Source organism: Mya arenaria, chromosome 6 (assembly GCF_026914265.1).
Source record: "Mya arenaria isolate MELC-2E11 chromosome 6, ASM2691426v1".
In the NCBI taxonomy this organism is placed as follows: Eukaryota; Metazoa; Mollusca; class Bivalvia; order Myida; family Myidae; genus Mya; species Mya arenaria.
The window spans coordinates 70,596,918-70,619,151 of NC_069127.1; the positions used below are offsets into that span (position 1 = coordinate 70,596,918).

General features: G+C 34.4%; 2 protein-coding genes across 4 annotated transcripts in view; both read right to left on the minus strand.

Moving 5' to 3' along the window:
- The window catches only part of LOC128236732 (suppressor of lurcher protein 1-like), a 378,099-nt gene that overhangs the window by 224,812 nt on the left and 131,053 nt on the right, over positions 1 to 22,234 (minus strand). The gene's annotated exons all lie outside the window — the stretch shown is intronic.
- On the minus strand, positions 19,049 to 20,085 carry LOC128238010 (rhoptry surface protein CERLI2-like). The gene is made up of 3 exons (XM_052953579.1): positions 19,783 to 20,085; positions 19,453 to 19,611; positions 19,049 to 19,222 (listed from the first exon to the last, which is right to left on the minus strand). Exons 1-3 carry the CDS (start codon positions 20,083 to 20,085, stop codon positions 19,049 to 19,051), a joined length of 636 nt encoding a protein of 211 aa, XP_052809539.1.

Sequence of the window (22,234 nt, forward strand, 5' to 3'; positions counted from 1 at the left end):
GACTGATGTTCGCAAAACCCCCAACTAATTACGTTTTGTATAATGGTTGCAATAAGTGGCAGAACTAAACTCACTTACAGTCAATCAATTGTCGATAAGTTTGCGAACGTTTTTCTTTTTTCTATGTCCAATTCTATGAAACTAAAATCTGTTCATTAAAGAGCATAGCATATCTCGTACATATGTTTCCCGTCAGAAGATGGGGAACCAAACTGAGGTTTTTCACTTTTTTGCTGAGATGTATTACGTAGACGCCTCATCCTATAATCAGCGCCATATATTCTGTGTAAGGTGTATTTACAGAAGACAAATGCAAGTGACTACTGACAGTTATCGTTATTTACGATTTGTTTATTGCCCCATCATGCAAACCAAAGACGGCGGGGTGAGCTGAACAAAACTTGTTGACATAAATCTACGATACAGTTTCATATAACAACAAAGTTTGCAGAACTAAGTAGATGAACGCACATTGCTTTTCTTCCTTTTTGCAGCAAAATAATTACCAACATAATAGAATTAGACAATCTAAAAAAATGCTAAAATCGTATGCGTTGTCTCTCTTCGTTCACTTCTTTGAGCTGCTTTTCAACATGTGAAAATGAGGAGCATTAAGACTCGAATAAGTAATCTATAATGCTTCTGTAATAAATGCACTGATAGTGTTTTTTACCGCACTAACAATATCGGCTGTTTACTATGTTTTTAGAACGGGTGTTTGTTCATTGAAGCTGCTACAAGACCTGCAACTTTTATTAATAACGCTCGACTTCCGGTCTCCTTCATAGTAGAGTATTTGGACGAGTTTCCTATTTTGCTTGGATTGCGTTTAAATGTTGACACAGATAGGCAGACGGTTTCTTTTTGAAGGATGGAAAAAACAATTTATTAGCTGAGACTAGCAGGCATTGTTTTTGAAATAACTCGCATTCCTGCGAGTGTTTGTATCTGAATATCAATGTTGTTAAGGGTAATGATTTATAACATTGAAATCCGATGACAAAATACTTGCGTCTGATTTGTAATTGTATGCGTTGTAGTTTCAGGGCAGCCCTCTCACAATGTATGTATATTATGTAAGTTATGGTGTTGTATAATCTCTTTTGATTAAAACTTCTAGTAGTGTTGATGACAAACTTCACACACTCCTATATCCTAAACGTACATGTGCTTACTCATTTAAAACATTACAAACACATTGTGCACATTATGGTGATAAAAAACTCTTCTGCTAAAATGCAGGTCATTTGTTTGGCTTTTCTCAAGGTTGTTATTCCATTATCGGCAAGGATAAGCTTATTTAAATTGTTTCCATTGCACATATTTCACGGTTCCAATGTTTTCATACGGTTCGGTTCTTATTGTTCGTAAACCAAATCTTCTGTTTATGTTATTTTGTTGAGTTCCGTTGTACGATGCACTGGGGAATGGGCATTACGGAGTTCACTGAGCGTACTTGACTTGATCCATTGGAGGGAACGTTAATTATCGAACTGTCGTCTGTATTTTATTTTTTTAAATAGCATATAGACGCTTTTGTTACTTTTTAATTGAATATCTGAGCTCAGATGTTAAAACTCATCAAATTATAACGGGCATTACACACGTTGTTATTGTTAACTCCTATCGACGGAAATATATTCATACACACCAAAAGGTAAAGGAGAACGCAATCAAACGGATATCAAAATTGGATGAACAATTTGTAACATATGAGAGTTCAAGACATCGTCACACACGAGTAGTTTAATATCATCATTCGAACAAAGATTTAAAAAGACTTTTCCCACCATGATTGTTTTTGGACAGGCTACTGCTCATTGTGCCATTTGTGTGAGCACTTGCCATGTCTCCTTGTGCTATTTTTGTAAACACCCTTCAGTCAAATGAAACCATAAAATGTTTTCACGCTCCATTCAAGAAATAATGTTGCTCTCTATTCAGGACTATTTCAAGAACGATTTGACTATTAACATTATCTTATTTACTGCGCGCATATCGATGACAACCACAAAATATGAGAAATCTTTACGCATATTACACTCTCGGCCATGGAAGATACTTATGATCTACCTTGTCAATATTGTATGATTACATAAAAGTAAATTGCGAGATTTTAATAGATTGCTTCTATCGAGTATATATTTCAATAATTAGGCAGGCGTGCATTTGTGTGCATGAACCATAATTTTAAATCCTTTCAGGTATTATATTTTACAACTAAAGTTTTCAGTCCATGAAGAAGTCAAAAATTATATCTAACGATTCCATTTAGCTTTATTAACAAAAATATTCAATATTGGTGCCTCAGGTGACACATACTAATTTTAGTGTCGTTCGAAAGGTCATCACCTGTTCTATTCTAACATTTTGAATACATGACGAAAAATACTTTAAACATATAGTTACTACATTTGTATCCGTGTTTTTCAAATTAATGCGCTAAAAAATATTTTATATTTTTCCAGGCTAAAATGACCTAACTCTATACTTAACTAATTGACTACTTGTCTTATACCTATATTTTAATTGTTTAATTGTTTGTTATATTAATTTCGCTTTTTGCATTATTATTTAAATAAAGCCCTTTCAAATGATTTAAGCATTTTGTAACTTTAATCGCCTTGAAGAGCAAAGTTGGCTGATCAGAAAAAAACTATTGTATGAATACTAGGCAAACATTTCAACCAGTGGCCTCTCTTTAATCTTACATGACATTTCTCTGATCCAAAGTAGTACACATATACGAAGTGTGAACTATATGATCTTAATGAGATGTTTTTCTTGACAACCACAGTAAGAAAGAAACAATTTGGCAATAGAATACTCCTCTACGTTTGTGAAGTACATTAAGCTAGCTCGGAAGACAAGCATTTTAACACTGGCTTCAATTACCCGAGGGATCGATGTTCCGTCTAGTCCATGGATTACCTGTGACTATGTTTAGTAAGTGACCGTTGACAGTTATTGCAGACCTTTTCGCCAAAACCAATTGTTGGTGATTCATGTAAATTGGTTCTGATTTACAGACACAAAACAGATGAGTTAGGAAATTAATATTGATTCAAGCATTCAACAATACGGTCAAGATGAGTGTGAACACGCTTACTAACTTTACGTGTTAATGGAAATGTTTCTGTGCTAAAATGATATTGTAAGAATTTTTCTTACATTAGTGTCTATTGAATAAATAGTTTTTAACTACGGAATTTGAAAACATGAAGACCACAGTGCCTTGACTTTGCCTTAAAGGGATCAGATTTCAATCCAAATGCAGGTCTTGTCTATACCAAAACTACTGCAGTTTGAGAGAAGACGACGTCGCAAATGATACTTTTAACAATAGCCAATACAAAATGTACACACACAAATTTTACATGTGAGCGTTTAGGTTACTCAATGATTATCTTCCTTTTTGGTCGAAACGGCTTATTAAACATTATTAAACCCTCGTCTTAATCATCCGCTCGGAATCATACAATATCGAATCACTTTATGATTGAAATAAGTATACAATGAGGTAGCAGAATGACTTCGGCCTTTGTACGCCATATGCGATTCAAAATATAAAGAAATGATGAAGTGGAATATATCCATCAACATTAACCTAGGTACTGCTGGCTATATCTATCTATAATAATGACAAAAGTACAATAAAACCACAACGACATAGAACAAAAATTAACAGAACTATTTAATATTGCATTCGAATTTGCATAATTCACGCAGGGGTGACCCTCCCTGAAATATGTAATAGGCAGATTATAATAATTGTTTAGTGCGTGAAGCACTTATAATCTCAAATGTGTGAGTCTCTCAATGGTGAGAAATTCTCTATTAATTACAGTTTGCATCTTGTCGAGATAATAACAATGTCTTAATAGCGTTGGGTCTAAACCATACATGTGTTAATGACATTTTAATATCCGACCATTAACAGTCATCCTTTCCTATCCGACAGATTTCCGTTTGTTGTGTTGAATTGCATTGCCATTTGGAAGGACTTCCTTAAGATCAAATGAGTAAGATTTCTTTCTTGAAAAGATTTATAATATATCATTAAAGACTCTTTGTTGTCGATTTTTTCGACATCTGTTTTTAAGTGACTAGGTATGGTACATGAATGAAATATGATCAGTTGGAATGTGTGCACTTGAAAAGAAAGATTTCTTTGAGCAATACTTCTTTGTACCGGAGCAATTTCTTCCAAAAGATCTGATGTGTGTGGAAAAATAAAAGATGAAATTAATATTCAACATCCCTTTAGATGCAAGCATTTATCATTAAACTTTACTATTTCTATTTCTGAACTCATCTACATTTGAAGACTCCTAACACACTCCTGGAACTGATTGTCTATGGACAATTAACAGATAGAAACACACGCTTGTTAATATTTCCCCTTATGAATATACAACTTGTTTTAAATATCATTCAATTTAACTCGCAATCTACATGAGAACAAATGTTCATGCCTGGAATTCTTCTTTGTATTAATTGTCTTGATAAAAAGTTGAAACGGGTGTTATCAAAATAAATAGTTGCATTATAATTACAGTCCGAAAGTGGATAACTGAAGTCGAAAAGACACTTGTGCCTTAAATCAATCAATGGGCGATATCTTTGCAAACGCTCTTTCTATATCCGACTTTATATAACTTTAATAAGGCCGTTAAAGAACATTACTCGTACATATGTTTCCCGAGAACTATATAGGTCAACAGATGGGAAATCAAGCTGATTTATTTCACTTTACATCTGTGATGTTTTTTTCAGGGACGCCTGGTCCATAATCAGCTCTATATATCCGTGTAAGCTGTATTTAGAGAAGGCAAACGTAAGTGACTACTGACAGTTATTGTTATTTAGATATGTTTAGTACCTCATCGTTCAAACGCAAAATGACAGGATGAGCTAGACAACATGATAAAAACAGCATTGAGAAAACTATGATATGTAATCGCTGCTTTTAGTTGAATTGATATTTTTGTCGACAAATAATGCAAAAAATACGAAACTCAAAAGGAATATAATGTAGAACATTAGAATATGGCAGTATATTTGATATTTTGAAATTATAATAATACAATTGGATAAAATCGAGACGAAAGCTATAAGCTTACGCGTTGTCTTTTTTGTGTCACACATTCAAGATGGTTTTTAATATGCAAGTTGGTGTAAACAAAGACTCGAAACAGTAATGTACAATGATTGTGTCATGAATGTACTGGCAGAGTTTATCAGTTGGCTGCATAGATAAAACAAGTATAAAGATGAATGACGGGTAGGGGAGAGAGAAGAAAGTGGTAGTAGAATGAAGATGAGATCTGTTCAGAAAATGTACATAAAATCAATATCAGTTGGTAAGCCTAAAGTATCCTGGACGTTTTGAATATGTTCACACAAATCACGTGTAAGGGGACATACAAAAGAAGTCATCACACTGACGGTTAGTTTATCATGGTTTTGTGGAACGGATGTTTATTTGTATTGCTGCAATGCATACGTAGTCTTGCATGAGTACCACTCGACTTCGGAAGGAATGAAAGGAAGGAATTGGATGATTAACTTTCAGGCGTTGTTTCTAAAATAACTCTAAGTTTGTATGAATCGGTATTTGAATGTTATTATGTATTTAGAAAATATGTGTTACATTGAAATCCGATGACAAAATACTTAAGCAAAACTGTGTCGTTGTGGTGTCAGTTTACCTATAAACTCAAAATAGTACAATGATTAGTTGTAATGGCATTTGTGAAGCGGCATACTCCTAAACGAATACACATACAATCATTTAAAATATTTCGAAGACGATAACATATGCACGATATGGTCATAAACTGAGAACAGGATAACATATGCACGATGTGGCCATAAACGCCTCTTTTGATACACTGCAATACATTCGTTTAGCTTTCCTAAAGCACTTATTGTCATTATCGTCTACGATTATTTATTTAAATAGTTATCTTTTGCCCATATTTCACGGTTCGAGGCCATTTATGTGGTTCGGTCCTTATCGTTCACACACCATATCTTCTCGGAGAAATTTTTCATGGTATTTTATTGAGCTCCGTCATATCAGGGACTGAGATATAGGAATGACAGAGTTTATAGAGCTTGCTCCATTGAAAGAAACGTTTATTATCGAACTGTCTTCTGTCTTCACCTTAATCATCACATGATATGATAGCATTTTTAACTTTTTTAACTTCTTCTTTTTGAATAAGTTATTGTATAGTTGTTTATATGGAAATAGTTCGAAATCACCATTTGTATAAATATTTTAAGTACCATGCCATTTAACGGACAATGCATTACATTAAACTCACATGAGCACAAACACTTACACTATAAATGTTTCCAATTTGTCAAATGTTCAACTATACCCTCAAAATAGATATGCATAGGTACCTTTAGATTTATGGCTCAAAATCGTTTCTTCAGTGATCTTCATAAACAGCACAAACTGCAACTAGCTCATTGTGCTCATTTTAATACTGGCTGGATTTTATTTACAACAAATATGAAGCAAACCAACTAAAAGACGACACTAGCTTAAGAGAAATATGGTTTACGACTAAAACCGACCTGGATCTTGACTAAAACTAGCTCTTGGAGTGTAACTTATTCAGATAAAACAGATTTAATCAATATGATAACAATCAGATAGTGGCTGAACTAAATTATATACTGTAATGGAAAACGGCTTATAACAGGAATGCAATATTTAAAACGCCGATAAGTCAATTAAAATAATAGCTTATCTTAATGAAAATTATTTATGTTTTTAACAAATATTTACCATTAATTTATTAGTAATTCATTTTAGGTATGCTATGTGAATGTGTTTTAATTTGGACCACATAATTTACAATTTGAAAGGGTGGAGGAAGCATAGAGGAAAAATATGTTTAAATAGTTCACACAAAAATATACAAATAAGCGTTTTTGGCCTCAAGGATGCGAAATAATTTAATTATAGTCAATATTTCAGTAAAATTAAAAATTAAAATAAAAACTACAATGATTCTTCATACTCGCATACTGCATTTTTCAAAAAATTATCTTAATACGAGCACTGGGCTCTCAAATGATACCAAAATCATATGGAGTCACTAGTCATAAAAATGTAACAATACGGTCAAAAGCCGGATAAATTGAAACAGAAGTTTGTAAAAAAAAATACAGAAAATGTTTATACACCCTGTGTGTACCAGTTTCGCTGACCATATGAGTGTTCCGTTTAGTGTATTTGGGCATGTATGTTCTGACTATAACAATTGATACTGTTATGCTATTGTGACTATATTTCAATCAGTAAAATACATTTAACGTAAATCGTATAGCCTATCTGTAACATGATATTAAAGTTACAAGTTTGTGAATGATAATATGTTTCTTACACGATGTAAAAAATCAATTGCAGTTGCATTAGACTGCAAAATCTTAGCAAGATCAAGTAGACGTTACGACAAAAAAAGTTCGAAGGCGCAAACAGAACATAAATTAGAATTGCTCTGTTTACAACAGAAACACGCGAGTGGCTAGCTATTCAATACACGCTATAAAACACCTTATTTGTTCGCTGATGTACTTAAGTGACGCTAATCAATTAATGCATTGTATTGAAATAAATAATTAAAACACTTGCTCCACACTTAAATTATCCTTTTCATCATAAAACAGGTGAACTTAAAATGTAGTAATTATGTTCATTAGTATGATTTAGATCATGTTTAAAGTTTGTAGAACATTACCACGATTTATCATTATACATACAATCAGACTTTTAGTCGATATAAACATGATTGATTGCTTTTTGCTATGGAAGTATTTCTAATTGAATCAAACGGTTGGTTTAACTTGATTGCTCTAAATCTGCGTAATAAATCGCTTCATTGGAAACAAGATCAAGCTCTCCTAAAATGTATGGTAAACCTATTACAAGAAAACAGGTTACGATTCATGATGCAATTTGTTTGAATACACGCTAAATATCGCTTTGCCATTTGTGTGAATACACGCAAGGTCTGGTTGCGCATTTTGAGAACGCACGCTATGTTTTTTGGGCTACTTGTGTGACCCCACGCTTGGCTAGTTGTGCCAGTTTATGACATCACCCTATGTTTTGATGGATCATATGTGTGATCACGCGCTTCATCCCGTTGTTGGATTTGTGTGAAGTCACGCTATGTCTCGTTTAGCCATTTTTATTATTACACGATATGTATCTTGTCATTTGTTTTATCACACGCTGTGTCTGGTTGCGTAATTTCTTGGAATGCACGCTATGTTTGCTGAACCATATATATGTGTGATTTCACGCTTCGTCTCGTTGCGTCATTTATGGGATTACACGCTATGTGTCGATGTGTCATTTGTGTGAAATCACGCATTGTCTCGTTGTGACATTTGTGTTAAGCCACGCAATGTTTCATGCGTTATTTGTAAGAACACACAATATGACTCGCTCCGTCATTTGTGAGAAATCACGCTTTGACGTTTTTTTGTCATTTGTATCCCCTATAATGTATCGATGTGTGGAGACATGCTTTGTCTCGTTGTTTCATTTATGTAAACACAAAAATTTACTCCCTGTACCATCTGTGTAAACAAACACCATGTCTTGTTGTGTCATTTGTGAACAAATCACCATTAAGCGGTTTGGTTAAAAACCATCTGCATAAAAACGTTTAAAATATATAATAAGTTTTTTACCTTTCATTCCTGCATAGAAATCCTATGATACTAATTATAACGTAGAAACAAAAGTTTAAAATATAACAAATGGCCGTTAAAAGATGCTCTTTCTAACGACCACAGTAAATTCTTATTATGTAACAGTATGGCATATTCGAATTAGTATGACAATAAAATACTCTTCTTCCTATGTGTAGCTATTTAAGCTAACTCGAGACACAAACATCTTGGACATAGCTTTATTTCCCTAGGGATCGATGTTCCGTCTAGCCCATAAACTTAACTGTGTTTAGATAAGATAAATGCTAAGCAATGGTGACAGTTATTTCTGACTATACTTGATGGTGATTCCTTTGAGTTTGTCCTCATTTAAACTCAGAAAACGGATGATGTAGGAAATACATACTAATACAAATATTCAATAATGCGTTCAACAGTTGTAATACGGCAAATGAATTAACATGTGTTTACAGTTTGACAATATAAAAAGACATATAACCTGGAACAAAAAATGTATATGGTGATTCTTTGTTAGTTTCGTTTTAAAATCAATTCACTTAAACTGATGTTTACACATAAGTGCCTTTGAAATGAATATGAAATAATTATAATAAGTCATTGTTTCATTTATACCAAACAGACCATTTAACATATTTTCTGAATTATATTGTCATTTCATTTTTCACACAATTATACAAAATAAAGAATATCTTACCAAAGCAAAGGTTGTAATAATTACTTCAAAAACATATAATGAACTTTCCATCAAAAATGTCATAAAATATAATTAAAATTAAGAACATTTAATGATCTAGTGTTATTTATAATTTATTTCAAGTTCTCAAATAAATGTATGAGCGTCGTATAGTCTAATTGTTATTGTTTGACTGTGTGTGTGTGGTTTTTATTTCAAATTCTATCGTTCAGATCCTTTTGTTAAAGCGCATTTATACTTATGATAATGGCAGCATAAAACCACATTGACATGAAACAGTAATAAAAGAAGTATTTAAAACTTAAAATATACGAATTTCAAACATTGAACACTTCACGAAGCATCGAATCACTTCATTATATAAGTATCAAGAAAATTAGACGAAATAATGTATACGTTATGCAGTTGTAATGAGAATATCTCTATAAAATACATTTTGTAGCTTTGCAGTTATCGATGAGAATATCTCTATAAAATACATTTTGTAGCTTTGTGAAACTAGAGATATCCCTGGATGTGATTTATAACCCTAACACACCATATCCTTGTAATAAGAAGTATATTTCGGAGTAATGTATGCTCCTTGAAAATTTAATGTCGATTAGAAAGTATCAATTAAATCAATGGTCCTACGTTCGAACATAATAACATCTGTGAAATAAGGCATGTATTTTTCCTTTTTTGTTCTTTATACAATACAGTTATTAATTGACTTGACTGCTAGGTTGACCAATGCTGTATCAATAGCAGGATAATTATGAATAATGTATTGTTTGAGGTCAAAACACATATGGAGTTATGGTGGAAAGTACACACAAAAGTAATAAATTAATCAAAATTCAATAACTTTGAAAATACCATACACAACTATTATTTCTTTTGCACAGCACTCGAAACTGTCACTACAGTAAATATGTATATGATGTTTGAAGACAATACCACTAAAATATGTGGCATTATAAAGAAATATAGACTTATCCCGATGTTCCAGGACAGCCGGTTGGACGTATGGACGGACGTACCATCATTTTGTATTTTTTTCTATTTTTTTTTCTTTTTTAAAAATAGTAGCTTAAACGTGTATTAACATGTTGTTTTTTTTCAACAGAAATTATGTCCGAAAAACCTCACAATCCAAATGGACACACCCCTTAACATACCTATGTTCGTCCGGACAGACAGACGAACGGGACAAGGTGATTTCTATAAATGTGTAAAATAATAAAAAAATGAAAAAAAAAATAATATCCGGCCACTTGCAGTTATCTTTTCCTATACAACTAATATTCCCTTGATGTGGTGTAAAGCATTGACATATGAAAGGACTTCCTTTAAATCATCAATGGAGCATCAAAGGAGTCGGAATTTCATGCGCGCCTTTAAAACATGATTGATGCTTCCCATTTCTAAGACCAACAAACTAAAAAGTTAAATGGTTTTCTTCAAACGCTGCAACTCTTTGATGAGCAGACTTTTCGAGATTTGTGTTTAGGCTTCTAGGACGGGTGCATGTTTGAAATATGTGCAGTTTTAATATGTGCACTTGGAAAGCAAGGTCACTTTGAAAAGGAACAATCATTTGAAATTTGGACGATGCAACTATTATAATATAAAAATTTCGTGCCTGAATATTAAACATTTACTTGTTTACTTTAATAAGGCCGTTAAAAAACATTACTCGTACATATGTTTCCCGACAACTGTATAGGTCAACAGATGGGAAATCAAGCTGATTTATTTCACTTTACATCTGTGATGTTTTTTTTCAGGGATGCCTGGTCCATAATCAGCTCTATATATCCGTGTAAGCTGTATTTAGAGAAGGCAAACGTAAGTGACTACTGACAGTTATTGTTATTTAGATATGTTTAGTACCTCATCATTCAAACGCAAAATGACAGGATGAGCTAGACAACATGATAAAAACAGCATTGAGAAAACTATGATATGAAATCGCTGCTTTTAGTTGAATTGATATTTTTGTCGACAAATAATGCAAAAAATACGAAACTCAAATGGAATATAATGTAGAACATTAGAATATGGCAGTATATTTGATATTTTGAAATTATAATAATACAATTGGATAAAATCGAGACGAAAGCTATAAGCTTACGCGTTGTCTTTTTTTGTGTCACACATTCAAGATGGTTTTTAATATGCAAGTTGGTGTAAACAAAGACTCGAAACAGTAATGTACAATGATTGTGTCATGAATGTACTGGCAGAGTTTATCAGTTGGCTGCATATATAAAACACGTATAAAGATGAATGACGGGTAGGGGAGAGAGAAGAAAGTTGTAGGAGAATGAAGATGAGATCTGTTCAGAAAATGTACATAGAATCAATATCAGTTGGTAAGCCTAAAGTATCCTGGACGTTTTGAATATGTTCACACAAATCACGTGTAAGGGGACATACAAAAGAAGTCATCACACTGACGGTTAGTTTATCATGGTTTTGTGGAACGGATGTTTATTTGTATTGCTGCAATGCATACGTAGTCTTGCATGAGTACCACTCGACTTCGGAAGGAATGAAAGGAAGGAATTGGATGATAAACTTTCAGGCGTTGTTTCTAAAATAACTCTAAGTTTGTATGAATCGGTATTTGAATGTTATTATGTATTTAGAAAATATGTGTTACATTGAAATCCGATGACAAAATACTTAAGCAAAACTGTGTCGTTGTGGTGTCAGTTTACCTATAAACTCAAAATAGTACAATGATTAGTTGTAATGGCATTTGTGAAGGGGCATACTCCTAAACGAATACACATACAATCATTTAAAATATTTCGAAGACGATAACATATGCACGATATGGTCATAAACTGAGAACAGGATAACATATGCACGATGTGGCCATAAACGCCTCTTTTAATACCCTGCAATCCATTCGTTTAGCTTTCCTAAAGCACTTATTGTCATTAAAGTCTACGATTATTTATTGAAATAGTTATCTTTTGCCCATATTTCACGGTTCGAGGCCATTTATGTGGTTCGGTCCTTATCGTTTACACACCTATCTTCTCGGAGAAATATTTCATGGTTTTTTATTGAGCTCCGTCATATCAGGGACTGAGATATAGGAATGACAGAGTTTATAGAGCTTGCTCCATTGAAAGAAACGTTTATTATCGAACTGTCTTCTGTCTTCACCTTAATCATCACATGATATGATAGCATTTATAACTTTTTCAACTTCTTCTTTTTGAATAAGTTATTGTATAGTTGTTTCTATGGAAATAGTTCGAAATCACCATTTGTGTTAATGTTTGAGTTCAAATGAAATATATTCATACAAATACTACTTTTTACGTTTTGATATACATATAGGCTTTGAAGAAACAATACCTTTTGTAATGATAGCAGGATATTGTTTTCATCATAACCATGCGTTCACTATCAAATGACAAATTTATTTTACACCTTAAAAATACAGTTTCTGTGGATAATTAAAAGTACAAAATTTCATCGCTGTAAATATAACACATACGTGAAATATCCATTGTCTTCATAACAACAAATATTACACTTTTTTCAAATTAATATTACGTATGAAGCAAACGTCCTTAGTTGAACAAAGAGATGAAATAGTTCACGTAAATGAAACAATCGAAGATGGTTCTAAACTATACATGAATAAAGAACCTTCAAAGGGTATGTTGGTTTTGAAATAAATGTTTTAATGTTGTAAATGTTTTTGATACAATGGAAGACAAAAAGCCGGTAGATTACATTCCTATAGACTATTGTCATATCGTGCGTGCCTTAAACGCCTTAGATATCATCTTGTAAATGGTTTATGATTGCAACGAAGTCAATGTAAAATATTGCAATATAAATGCGTCTGTTCTAACCGGCAAGTCTTGCAGGTGGAATAAACGGCTATAAACGGCTAGCGTACATTAGTGCGCACGATCTTAACTATTGATTTTTTTTTCTATTTAATATATTAACTTTGTTTAAAGACTCCATCGATTTAGTTACAAAATTGGATGAAGAGGAAAACTAGAATTAATTATAAACATATAAAGAAACAGCATTTGTAAATCGAAAAATAGTCTAAGATAAATTCAAAGTATCCTAAGTATGCAAATCATGCACATTCCTAATTTTTAAATGTTAACAATCTCATTATCGTAACATATTTAGGCAGTGTTGAAATAACGGACACTGTTCCGAATTACTTTACATATTGTGAGTCAAATACCTTAACGACATCATTTGTGAAACGAAATATATTCATCAACAAACATTCCATCCTGAAATACATTCCATGAATTGAAAAGAACCAAAACGGGCATTTTATGGATATAAATGTTTCTTCCGATAAACAGCAAGCCATTTCTTTGGCTTTTCTCAAGCTGTTATGGTCTTTACCGCGATAAGCTATATTAGAATGCTTTGCCCATATATCACAGTGTGTAGCCATTTAAGCGTTTTGGTTCTTATCTTTTCGAACACACCAGATCATTTGGGTTTCGATGAACTGTGCATTGGAGAACAATTTATATTAACTAGTGTAGGCTCGATGTAAAGACAGCTTAACGGCTGATCTTAATTACTAGTACCCTAGAGTTTGTTTCCAGGGATGCCACCATAATTTGCTCTTTTTGAAAGGCCAAGAGAACGTTCCCCCGGCGGGGATCGAACCTATGACATGTGTACGAGACGGACACCTATACCACTAGACTCTAACCCGTCAATTTGATTCATGTTATCATTTAAACAATTAACCTCTGGAAGAAACGATTTACATCTTTTCTTTAAGGCTTGAAAAGGTGAGATTGAGATGCTTGCATTTGGTATAAGAAATTTAATTTTATTGATTTCTTACCAGTTGAGTTGTTAAAACTCATCTTATTTAAGATACGAAAAACGCAGACGCCATATTTTTGATAGTTCCATCTTTGGACGATTAGCAAAACGTCATATACATTTAAATATTGATGTTGTTTTTTTCTGATTCAAACATATCAGTATTCCGATAACATCCTATTGATGACGTTATTATTTTCAATTAAATTTAACGGGCAAACCTTTCTTTAAACAGACATGCTCGTGACAATTTATTGGAATTTGTCAAACACAAAATATGACGCCTTAAATGAGTCTTAGAATAGATACTTTATATGAAATTATCAGTTAAAACTGAAATTCTTAATAAAACTAAATCAATTATGATAATAAAAACAAGTGGCTGAACTGAACTCGAAACACAACTGGAGCTTAAAATCAAACAATTGTCGTTATCATTACGAACGTTTTTCTATGTCCGATTATATGAAAGTTGCCTGGATTACTCCTTTGTATGAATTGTCTATATAAGAAATTAAAGTTCCAAACATATTTTATCCAATATCGAAAATACAAAAGTGGGAAACTGATTTCGAACTGACACTCGAGCCTAAAATCAAGCAATAGTCGATATCATTGCAAACGCTATTCTCTTTCCGCTATTATTCAACTTTAATGAGTTCGTTAACGAGCATAAAAAATATCGTATGTATGTTTCCCGACAACTATATATGTCAACAGATGGGAAATCAGGCTTATTTATTTCACTTAATCGATGTAATGTATTACACGGACGTCTCTTGCGACAATCAGCTCCATATATCCTTGTAAGCTGTATTAGAGAAGACTCCTGACAGTTATCGTTATTGAGGACTGTTTATAACCTCTCTCTCAAATCCGAGACGGCAGGATGAGCTAGCCTTAACTTGTTGGGATACATCTTGGATACAGATTGATACGAATTAACACCTTTTTAAGACTTTAGTAGCAGATGAATATAAATTGCTTTATTTCTTATTTTTATTAATGCATCTCAACAACTTAGCTACAACAAAATTAAAAAAAAAAGCATTGAGAAATATTATCCAGTTGAATCCTCTTTTTGGTTTAATCACTAATTGCTTCAACATATATTCCAAAAGAATGCGTTCACAAATTAAACATACTCAAAGGTAAAACAATGCAGACTCATTAAAGTTAATCATTTATATAACTGATAAAAAATGGACATTAAATTTACGTGAAGAAAGCTAAAATAGTATGTTATCTCTCTTCGTTCTGTCTGAGCTACTTAAATGTGTTTAAGTTGGTAAAACGAAGGGTCGAGTAATTATAATGCTTTTTAAATGTATGCACTGACATTGTTTGTCAGTTGAGACTTAAGAACAAGAACGTGTCAAGATGGATGATATGTGCGACAGACAATTGTAAAAGAAGGACGAAGGAAAGGAGGCGTTGTTAGTGGGTAATTAATATGGGGAGATCTATTAGATTGGTAAGTCGAATGATTGGACGTGTTAACAGGTAAACTGCTCTGTGTCCTTTGATCCAAAACGGAGGAGTTGAAGAGAAATAGGGATGAAGGCAGATGGCAGGTCGTACGGATTAAGTCATATTTTGTGGTAAAACGGACACATAAAAACGGAGAAATATATATATTCTGTCTTACCGCACTGACAATATAGGCTTTGTATAACGTTTTTGGAAATCGCCTGTTTATTTAAGTAGCTACAGTAACTTCCGGTCGATTTCATAAATGAATAGTGGGACGGTTTTCTTGTTTTTGCTTTGTCTGTTTTAAATTGAATACATTTATCAACAAATCTCGTTTATTTGACTTACGTATATTTATTTGATGCATATATTGTGATTTTAAATTCATTTTTTTATATTAAGACAGGCAACATTATATAAATAGTGCCAGAGGTACTATGTTAATGATTTGGTGATAGTTTCAAGATAAGAATTTCAGTGCACAAAACTAACAGTTCATTCATATATCCGTGTACTTCAAATGAACTGTTATGCCATAATGGTTTGAAACGACACACAATCCTCAAACCAAACCAAACATGTGTACCATCATTTAAACATTACGAACACGATGTAAATTGTACATTATGGCCGTAAAAGTCTCTTCGGATAAACTGCAGTTCATTTGTTTGGCTTTTCGCAAGTATTTATTATCATTATTGTCCACGGTTACCTTATTTAAAGAGCCGTCGTTTGCATTTATTCTACGGCTCAAAGTCATTTATGTGGTTTGTCTTCTTATCGTACGGACAGCATAGCTCCTGGTAGAAATTGTTTGTGGTATTTTGTTGAGTTCCATTATACGACGCTCTGGGTATTAAGGAGTTGATTGAGCGTACTTTATTTTTGCCATTGTTTTTTATCTTCCTCTATGAACTGTTTTCTGTCTTCATTCTGTTCCTCTCATAATATTGATGTACCTCCTTATTTTTTAAGCCTATTTTGTTAATCTCTAAAAATAGAGGTGTAAACATTTATTTAAACTAATACAATAACTTAACAGAATGGTATTGTAAAGTTATAACCACGGAATATATCGTCATACGAGTACTTCAAAATCAACAATATGACACATTTATTAAAAACCATGCCATAATGATGGTTCTTAATATTTACCTTAATACTCTTTATAACGAAGCAAACGGCTAAAATTTACTTTTCACCAATATGTTGCAAAATAACGAAAATATCACGCTAAGATCATACAATTTATGACTTAAATCAAGCTTTATTGAAACAGGCTCCTGGAGTGGTGTTTTGTATAATTGATTAAGATTAGAAATTAAAGTTAAAACACATTTTATCAGTAGAACTAATTGCATTATGATAAGAATATGATAGTGACTGAATTACATTATTTGCTGTACTGGGGAAGTGCTTATAACAGGAATGCAATATTCAAAACGCCGATAAGTCGATTAAGATAATAACTTATCTTAATGAGAATTAATTATAAATTCATTAAATAATATTCATCATGGGTATCTAATGTACAATGGTGCCGATTTTAGATGTCTGGTGAACCAATATAATATACCATTCGGAAGGGGTCGATGCGTAGAGAAAGTATATGTACACACTATACACGAAGCTTGTGCAATCTTTCAAATAGAGTCATTTTAAGTCAGATATTTTGTAAAAATAAAGAACTCAAATACAAACTGATATAACTGTATATATACTGTCTTTTTTCAATCATTTATTTCAAATTTAAGTAATCAGCAAGCAATATGCGTTCAAATGATAGCAAAATGATATGGGGTTACCAATCGTTTACATTCAACAAAACGGTAATTCACAGGATGAAGACACAAACACACAAGAACATAATATATTCCATGAACGGCATTTGCAAAAGGTATGGCAGCATTGAAATAAAATTCACAGAGTATCAATATGGGATAGTTTACTCAAATCATGTTTCAACACCTGGTGACTTTATGAGTTTCTCGTTTAATTGCCATAATGCCTTCACCTGTGCCTCTTAAACAGGGTCTTCGTTAACCTTGTGCATCTTAACCGGGTCTTCATTCACCTTGTGCCTCTTAACAGGGTCTTCGTTCACCTTGTGCCTCATAACAGGGGCTTCATTCACCTTTTGCCTCTTAACAGCCTCTTAACAGGGTCTTCGTTAACCTTGTGCCTCTTAACAGGGGCTTCATTCACCTTTTAACTCTTAACAGGGGCTTCATTCGCCTTGTGCCTCTTAACAAGGGCTTCGTTAACCTTGTGCCTCTTAACAGGATCTTCGTTAACCTTGTGCCTCTTAACAGGGTCTTCGTTCACCTTGTGCCTCTAAACAGGGTCTTCGTTAACCTTGTGCCTCTTAACAGGGTCTTCGTCAACCTTGTGCCTCTTAACATGGTCTTCGGTAACCTTGTGCCTCTTAACAGGGTCTTCGTTAATCTTGTGCCTCTTAACAGGGTCTTCGTTCACCGTGTGCCTCTTAACAGGGTCTACGTTAACATTGTGCCTCTTAACAGGGTCTTCGTTCACCTTGTGCCTCTTAACAGGGTCTTCGATCACTTTGTGCCTCTTAACAGGTTCTTCGTTCACCTTGTGCCTCTTAACAGGGTCTTCGTTAACCTTGGGCCTCTTAACAGGGTCATCGTTCACCTTGTGCCTCTTAACAGGGGCTTCGTTAACCTTGTGCCTCTTAACAGGGTCTTCGTTAACCTTGTGCCTCTTAACAGGGGCTTAATTCACCTTTTGCCTCTTAACAGCCTCTTAACAGGGTCTTCGTTAACCTTGTGCCTCTTAACAGGGGCTTCATTCACCTTTTAACTCTTAACAGGGGCTTCATTCGCCTTGTGCCTCTTAACATGGGCTTCGTTAACCTTGTTAATCTTAACAGGATCTTCGCTAACCTTGTGCCTCTTAACAGGGAATTTGTTCACTTTGTGCCTCTTAACAGGGTCTTCGTTAACCTTGTGCCTCTTAACAGGGTCTTCGTCAACCTTGTGCCTCTTAACATGGTCTTCGGTAACCTCGTGCCTCTTAACATGGTCTTCGTTCACATTGTGCCTCTTAACCGGGTCTTCGTTCACCTTGTGCCTCTTAACAGGGTCTTCGTTCACCTTGTGCCTCTTAACATGGTCTTCGTTAACCTTGTGCCTCTTAACAGGGTCATCGTTAACCTTGTGCCTCTTAACAGGGGCTTCATTCACCTTTTGCCTCTTAACAGCCTCTTAACCTGGTCTTTGGTAACCTTGTGCCTCTTAACAGGGTCTTCGTTAACCTTGGGTCTCTTAACAGGGTCTTCGTTAACCTTGTGCCTCTTAACAGGGGCTTCATTCACCTTTTGCCTCTTAACAGCCTCTTAACAGGGTCTTCGTTAACCTTGTGACTCTTAACAGGGGCTTCATTCACCTTTTGCCTCATAACAGGGGCTTCATTTGCCTTGTGCCTCTTAACATGGGCTTCGTTAACCTTGTGAATCTTAACAGGATCTTCGCTAACCTTGTGCCTCTTAACAGGGTCTTTGTTCACTTTGTGCCTCTTAACAGGGTCTTCGTTCACTTTGTACCTCTTAACAGGGTCTTCGTTAACCTTGTGCCTCTTAACAGGGTCTTCGTCAACCTTGTGCCTCTTAACATGGTCTTCGGTAACCTTGTGCCTCTTAACAGGGTCTTCGTTAACCTTGTGCCTCTTAACAGGGTCTTCGTTCACCGTGTGCCTCTAAACAGGGTCTTCGTAACCTTGTGCCTCTTAACATGGTCTTCGTTCACCTTGTGCCTCTTAACCGGGTCTTCGTTCATCTTGTGCCTCTTAACATGGTCTTCGTTCACTTTGTGCCTCTTAACAGGGTCATCGTTAACCTTGTGCCTCTTAACAGTGTGTTCGTTCACCTTGTGCCTCTTAACAGGGTCTTCGTTCACCTTGTGCCTCTTAACAGGGGCTTCGTTTACCTCGTGCCTCTTAACAGGGTCTTCGTTTACCTCGTGACTCTTAACAGGGTCTTCGTTCACCTCGTGCCTCTTAACAGGGTCTTCGTTCACCTCGTGCCTCTTAACAGGGTCTTCGTTAACCTCGTGCCTCTTAACAGGGTATTCGTTCACCTTGTGCCTCTTAACAGAGTCTTCGTTCACCTTGTGCCTCTTAACAGGGTCTTTGTAAACCTCGTGCCTCTTAACAGGGTCTTCTTTCACCTTGCGCCTCTTAACCGGGGCTTCGTTCACCTTGTGCCTCTTAACAGGGGCTTCGTTCACCTTGTGCCTCTTAACATGGTCTTCGTTCACCTTGTGCCTCTTAACAGGGGCTTCGTTCACCTTGTGCCTCTTAACAGGGGCTTCGTTCACCTTGTGCCTCTTAACAGGGGCTTCGTTCACCATGTGCCTTTTAACAGGGGCTTCGTTAACCTTGTGCCTTTTAACAGGGCTTCGTTCACATTGTGCCTCTTAACAGGGGCTTCGTTCACCTTGTGCCTCTTAACAGGGTCTTCGTTAACCTTGTGCCTCTTAACAGGGTCTCCGTTCACCTCGTGCCTCTTAACAGGGTCTTCGTTGACCTTGTGTCTCTTAGCAATAACGCTATATCTCGATGTGTCATCTTTGTGAACACACGCTATGGCTCATGTGCCATTTGAGTGAATATAATTTAAGTCGGTTTTGTTTAAAGAAATCGTCTGCTTACATACATTAAGATTGAAATGAAACGAAAGAAACGTATTAAAATGCTTTGTGTTTATACACGGATTTGTTGGTTCAAATGTTTCCAGAATAAACACATTAAACGAGCATTTCCCTTTTGATGTGAACACCTGTAATTTATTGCAATGGCAAAAAATAAGCCAGACGCATTACACTCGCGCATATACTCATGTGATTTTAATGCCCTATATATTTATACCTCGACAAAATGTTATGATTACAGAATAAAATGTTTCTATCGAGTGAATGTTTCAATTATTAGACAGACGTGCATTTATGTGCACCAACTACAACGTTTGAAAGTATGAGCCAAATTAATAAGCTAATAGTCTTTATCTGACGGCTAAATTTAGTTAAAAAAATACAAAGTAAATTGCTTTTTCTCAGGTGACAAAGTAAAATGTATATTGTTTGCGTTATTGTATCTTTACAAATAACACCCTTTCAAATAATATAAGCACCTTGTAGCCATTTATCGCTGTGTAGAGCAATATTGGCTGATCCAAGGAACTCGAGTACAAATACTATACAAACAAATAAACATTGTTCTAATTATATTTCAGTAAGATATAGACATTTCTATGAACGTTGACATACATAAATGAATCAACATACATGTATGATTTTATGATAGGTCAAAAACGTTATTAATGGAAATAGATAACCCAAACAGTCGAAACAAAAGGTACAGACACTGTCAAGCCAAGGATATTTTCCTGACGGAAATAATAGACAATTTTTAATTCCACTCTTTCATAGAATTCATCTGAAACAAGATACACCATGATAACAACACAAATAAAATATAACGTGTGGTCGTAAGAAGATTATCTTTCTAACGACCACAGTTAATTCATACGTTAAAGCATGGAAAATTCGACATTGTTGGGCGATAAAATAATCCTCTACGTTTGTTGCGCAATTTTAGCCGACTCCCTGACACAAGAAACTTAAACGTGGCTTCATTCACCGAAGGATCGATGTTCCGCCTGTCCTTAAATTCCTCTCAGCTGTGTTTAGTTAAGATGTATGTTGGTGACCGCTGACAGTTATTGCGGACCTCTCCGCTAAAACCAATTGATGGTGATCCCTGTGATTTTGTCCTGATTTACACTAGCATAACGGGTGATTTAGGAAATGAATACTGATTCAAGTATTCAATAATGCGGTCAACAGTTCTAATGAACAGGTTATTTGAAAATACGCTAACTGAGTGTACGTGTAATTACAATATGAGAATATAACTATTAATATAACATGACTAACTGTTTTAAATATGGTGACTCTATAAATACTAAAATCAATTCTAATAAACTGATGTAAACATAGTAGTGTCTTTTAAATAAATTTGCTATAATTATATATTATATATAATTCGTTATATACCTGTTCGGATAGTAATCGGTTTTTGTTACGGTTATAATTCAGTGCACTGGAAATGTAACATGCAAATTTCTTTGTTTGAAAAAAAAGTGGCAGGCTCTACTTTAGTAACGTTCATCTTATTTTCATACCGTACATTGTTTGGTGTGTTGCATTGATGTTTCGAACCAAAACTTATAACGATGAGAATAACCATGGCAAAGAAGGAAGCCAATGGGACCAGAGGACGCAGCACAGAATGATTGATAATCAAATGTATTCAGACATGTATTCTATATCTGAATATGTTACTCATTGGTTCACTTCCATATTGGTGGTCGGTGTATGCATTCAATGAATATAATGTATATGGTTTGTGTACACATTATGCGTGTCCAAAATATGAATATTGTTGTAAAGTAAAAGTGAATCACGAAAATATAATCAAGCCATAAATTTAAATAAAAGC